General features: G+C 35.8%; 1 protein-coding gene across 1 annotated transcript; it reads right to left on the bottom strand.

The window, feature by feature from the left end:
• Positions 1-464: 464 nt before the first annotated feature.
• On the bottom strand, positions 465-3,565 carry LOC131029988 (myb-related protein 306). Its single transcript, XM_057960672.2, has 3 exons — positions 3,342-3,565; positions 2,394-2,523; positions 465-1,538 (listed from the first exon to the last, which is right to left on the bottom strand). Exons 1-3 carry the CDS (start codon positions 3,472-3,474, stop codon positions 812-814), a joined length of 990 nt encoding a protein of 329 aa, XP_057816655.1. The 5' UTR covers positions 3,475-3,565; the 3' UTR covers positions 465-811.
• Between the last annotated feature and the right edge of the window lie 1,321 nt (positions 3,566-4,886).

Here is a 4,886-nt window from a genome sequence, read left to right as displayed (position 1 = left end):
GGATGACAAGATTAGAAGGTGATTGAGAATGGATTTTCATGTAAGCTTTTTGACTGAGATGTTCTTTTCATGTTCCAATAATCTTCTAGATCTTCTAGATGATCTCAAAATGAATGTTTGAATGTTCATAAATACAACGACATACCAGACAAATTAAAAAAAATGTGCTAGGTCAGTTCATAACATCTAGTAAAAGGAATTCAATGCAATTTGATTTGAATTTAAAATTTAAAAGTTAAGGGTTTTGATCTGTGTTGGTAGAAATGATAAGTCAACACTTGTGCATCTCAAACCAAAACAATGCATAAAAGATATAAAAGTCGAGTAAGTAATAATATGATCAATATATAATGATGTAATGATTGAATCACATAAAAATATACCACCTGATAAATTATTACATTAAATATGTTCTAATCAAAATGAACTCAAAACATAAGACAAAAAGTACAAGAGTACACAAATTTGACCATTGTGAATGAGCTCAGTATTTTATTTATTTCAAATGGAAATATTCAATGGATTGCCTCGAAAGTTTATACATTCAGCACTTTAATATTTAACTCAGGATTCACAAAGATATACCAAGTATTTTCTCAATGGAATTGAGATAATATAAGAGAAAAGATTACAGAACGTCCCTTATCTCACAACCCTTTATAGCTTCGGTCATAATATATGGATCTGAAGAACTAGGGTGAGGTGACGTATTAGCTGTACAAAAATTGCTTGAATCCCTTGATCAAAATCCCAATTTCACGTTTGATGAAAGGATTTTGATAATACAGATAGAAAAAACGTTGTTTTATCATTAAATGCAACCCAATTCTTGCACAATCTGATTCGCATGGCTGAGCTGGTCCTGATTGGTCTCTTCCATCAGCCATTCCTCTAGTACGGAGAAAGGAAGGCCATTGTCAATACTGTTATGAAAGTTGTCAGGTTGGCAGCTGAGATGAAAATGGTCAGAAGAAGCTTTGTGATCCTCATATCCCCGATAAAAACTAAATGGTGATGTCCATGCAAGGCTCCCATTGTTTAAGCCTTCCATTTGGGTATCAGAAGATATGGGTAGTGTGGAATATTGAGGACTTTGGCTTTCACTGCAACTAGAAGTGGCACTAGTTGAATTGGGTAGTTTTATGTCATTGGGACTATCTGAAGATCTCTTCCATCCTTCCAGGAGCTTTGAAAAATTCTCAATGCTGGATGCATATGGTGATGAAGGATTCAGATTTCTCTGCCTGAAGATTGGGTCTGCAGGATTTAGAGCATTTTCATTGCCCTGCAAATCAGAAGATGAGTCACAATTCAATGCCTCAAAAAGTGCTTGCTTTGCACGGTGTATATCAGTCTGAAGCTTTGATTCCCATTGACCTTTGGAAGCTGAACTGTGTGAGTTCACATTATTCACACGAGTGATTTCATTGCCAACTGGTGACTGCAGTTTTTTAATCCTTTTCTTCAGGTGGGTGTTCCAGTAATTCTTAATGTCATTGTCAGTCCTCTGAGGAAGATAAGAGGCTATGGCTGCCCATCTGTAATATACACAACATTAACACTTTTCAGCCACACTTTTCAATTTTTTATTTTCTTCAAATTTTTCTTCTTATTGATGAATCACTAAGTGTGATTGGAAACATTATCAAAAATTAAAAAAAATAACATTGAAATATTGTGGCTATGCTCTTGAGAAGAAAAAGTGTTTGTCTACTATTATTAGCTGTTCTGGTTCTGAGACATTATTGATATCCTGTTCAGATACTAATATACACGAGGAACTCGTCATTGGTGCAAAGCTAAAAGGTCAAAGGTGGGGACAATATAAAGTTTTAACAGTTGTCCATAACAAATCACGAGGCTTTGTTCCAAAAAAGATAGATCATTTTGGGTAGAGTTAGCATCTTTTAAGCTGGCATAATAAAATGCCAAAATATAGTAAGTGTATCAGGACTGACACACGCGACAATAATAACTTCAAGACACAGGCAGCAATCATAACTTCAGTTTACTTGCATTATTATCTGAAAACTCATGATTGAAGGAGGCCTAAGATAAGTAGGACTCAAACCCAAATGGCAACAAAGTCAATAAATGGCAAATTCAAAGGGAGGATCTTGAACAGACAGTACATGGCTAATTCAAAGATAAAGAGCTAAATAGTAAAGCTGTGTTTTTTACTTTTACGTTGAATAAAACCCTAATGTTAGTCAGAATTATTCAAAGGCTTGCAGTAAGGCATCACAGTGGGAAGTGAAGGTGGATTTGAATGATGGAAAAATCTAAGCTCGGACCTTGGACTAGAAAGAGCATTCTGTGATATATTAATTCAATAGGTAGTAACAAAATATTGAGTCATTTCTCTAGTGTAGGAACATGGGTATGATAAGCACCTGTTACCCAATAGAGCCTGAAGATGAACAATAATCTTATCTTCATGTGAAGTGAAGTTACCACGCCTGATCCCTGGCCTCAAGTAGTTTGTCCATCTCAATCTGCAACTCTTGCTACATCGCATCAAACCTGCAAAGGGTAAAAACCAATAGTCAAATCACTGCACATTCAAAGGAAATGGAAAACCATTTACTTTTAAATTCATGGTCTTGTTCTAAGGAGATGGAAAATCATTTACTTTTAACTTGACTTCAATGTGATATTATGGGCTTCAATCATATAACTAGACTCATGACAATCAAACAAATCTTGAAGAATTTATCTAAAGCTAGATAGATACCCAGAAGGCCAATCTTCTGACATGTGGGAACAAGCATGGATGGGTTTTAGAAATTAATCTCACTTGCCATGATGAATGACCAGAATTCAACTCCACAATAGTTTTACAGACACTGAGGTTAAAACAACATGAACACCTATTTGGAGTTGTGAAATATTTGGAATGAGATACAAAATATTTCCTTCAACTTTTCTGCCATGAGACAATCCTGGGCATGATCACTCAAGAACTTTATCTGTGTTAACATCCAACATCATAAAGCATAGAGTCAAGGCATCTGAACAAAGTTAGGGATTTCATAAATAATCAATCTTCTCAACAACCAGAGACATTTAAATGGGTTTTACAAATAGTTATCATTCAGTGGATCATAAAAAAGTGGTTTATACAATTCATCTCTCCTCAGGTTGAACCCTATCAAGTTTTGTTGACTGAACCAGTAGGGATTTCCACCTCACAGTTATCAAAACTCTCTCTCCTGCTCAAATGGGTCAAAAACCCATTGAATTTTCCCCACACAATCAATTGCCAATTCAATTCAATAACCAAAAACACAGTTGACATAAAGCCCACAAGATTGAAACTTGAAAAGGGAACAAAAGCATACCAGTATGTGCAGGAACCATTCTCCAATTCCCAGGCCCATGCTGCTGAATATAGGACACAAGAACAATATCCTCTTCTGGAGTCCATGGCCCCTTCTTGACCCCAACTTTATCACAGCAAGGAGACCTCCCCATATCTCAAACCCACTTACCCAACTCCTAACAGCACAAGATACAAGCAGCCAAATCAAATAATGAAATCTATGCAAACTCCTACCCATATATATATACAACCTCCCAATACCACAAGATGCCTTAACAAAGCTCACATTTGAACATGTCAATCAAAGACCCAATAGTCTCTTCCCATCTCGTCAATGCTGACTGTGACGCCAAGTGGAATCAAATTAAGCCCAACACACCCTTGCATTAAATTCACCATAGCTAAAGTCAGCTTAAGTGTTCGTACATTTCATTTTCCGCGTAGATTTAATGGGCACTAGGGCCACCGGCAAATTCAACACTGACAAAGCTAACCCTAAAGTCAAATCCCCCCTGTCATGTATAAATGTGAATGCTGTCATGTACTAAGGTTATTACCGCCGTATAGATCCAGAAAAACACTTTCTAGGACCATCGCTATTTCTCGTTAGGACAGACAAATCCAGTTGGTAGGGTGTGGACTTTATCAAATGTGATGTGGCGTGAAATGCTTCTTTGGACGGTCTTGGACGGCTTAGCGGTGGATGGATGGAGCATTGCATCTACTCCTCCCGCCTTCCTTAATGCTCCTCTGCACAAACCTCCACACTTCCTAACACGTGTACCCTAAATCTCATTCTCTAGATGCTTTTTTAAATTATTTCTCATTGGATCTGGGTTTATACTTTATTGCCTTGGGTAAAGGAGGAAAGTATAGCCCATCCCCACATCATGATGCCCAATAATTTTGAAAATTTAATGACAAACGGCTGGGTTTTTATATCGGAGTTTATCGTTTTCTTTCATTATTCAGTAGCATAGGTATATTACCCATTTCAGTTTTTTATTTTTTTAGGGTAGTTATGAATGTACTTTGTCACATGTGGAAAGCCAATGCCACAATCAGGCAGCTTAATGCTTGCTCTCTCTTTCCAATGGCTTGGAGGATACTTGCTTTTAAGGTTAGACATAGAGATAAGTACGTATTTTACAATTATTAGTTGAGATATTTTATGTCATAGAAATGTGCTTGTGATTAGGGTATTTAATTTTATGTTTTAATATATAATATGTATTTAGGGATAGGTAGTTTTTTGTGATACATCTTTGTATTGTAAATTTTGTTAGAAGGTGTTTATTAAATTGGGAAATTCATTGTCTTAATCAAGATAAGGATCATTTCTTTGTTGTAGAAATGATCTCCACATAATTTAGTTTGTTAATTGTATATAAATTTGACTTTTACTTTTGTGAAAATAACGTGCTAACTTCTAAATACCTAAAATTTGTTGTATGAGAATTGACAATGTTGATTAACACCTTTGGAATTTTTCTAAGCAAGAATCTTCTCCTTATTCGAGCCTCAATATATAACATAATAGTTTGTAAAATGATCAAATGTATGT

The sequence above is a fragment of the Cryptomeria japonica genome, chromosome 10 (genome assembly GCF_030272615.1).
Source record: "Cryptomeria japonica chromosome 10, Sugi_1.0, whole genome shotgun sequence".
NCBI classification, from domain to species: Eukaryota; Viridiplantae; Streptophyta; class Pinopsida; order Cupressales; family Cupressaceae; genus Cryptomeria; species Cryptomeria japonica.
Note: the sequence above shows the minus strand (reverse complement) of the source record. Positions and strands in the feature narration are given on the sequence as shown.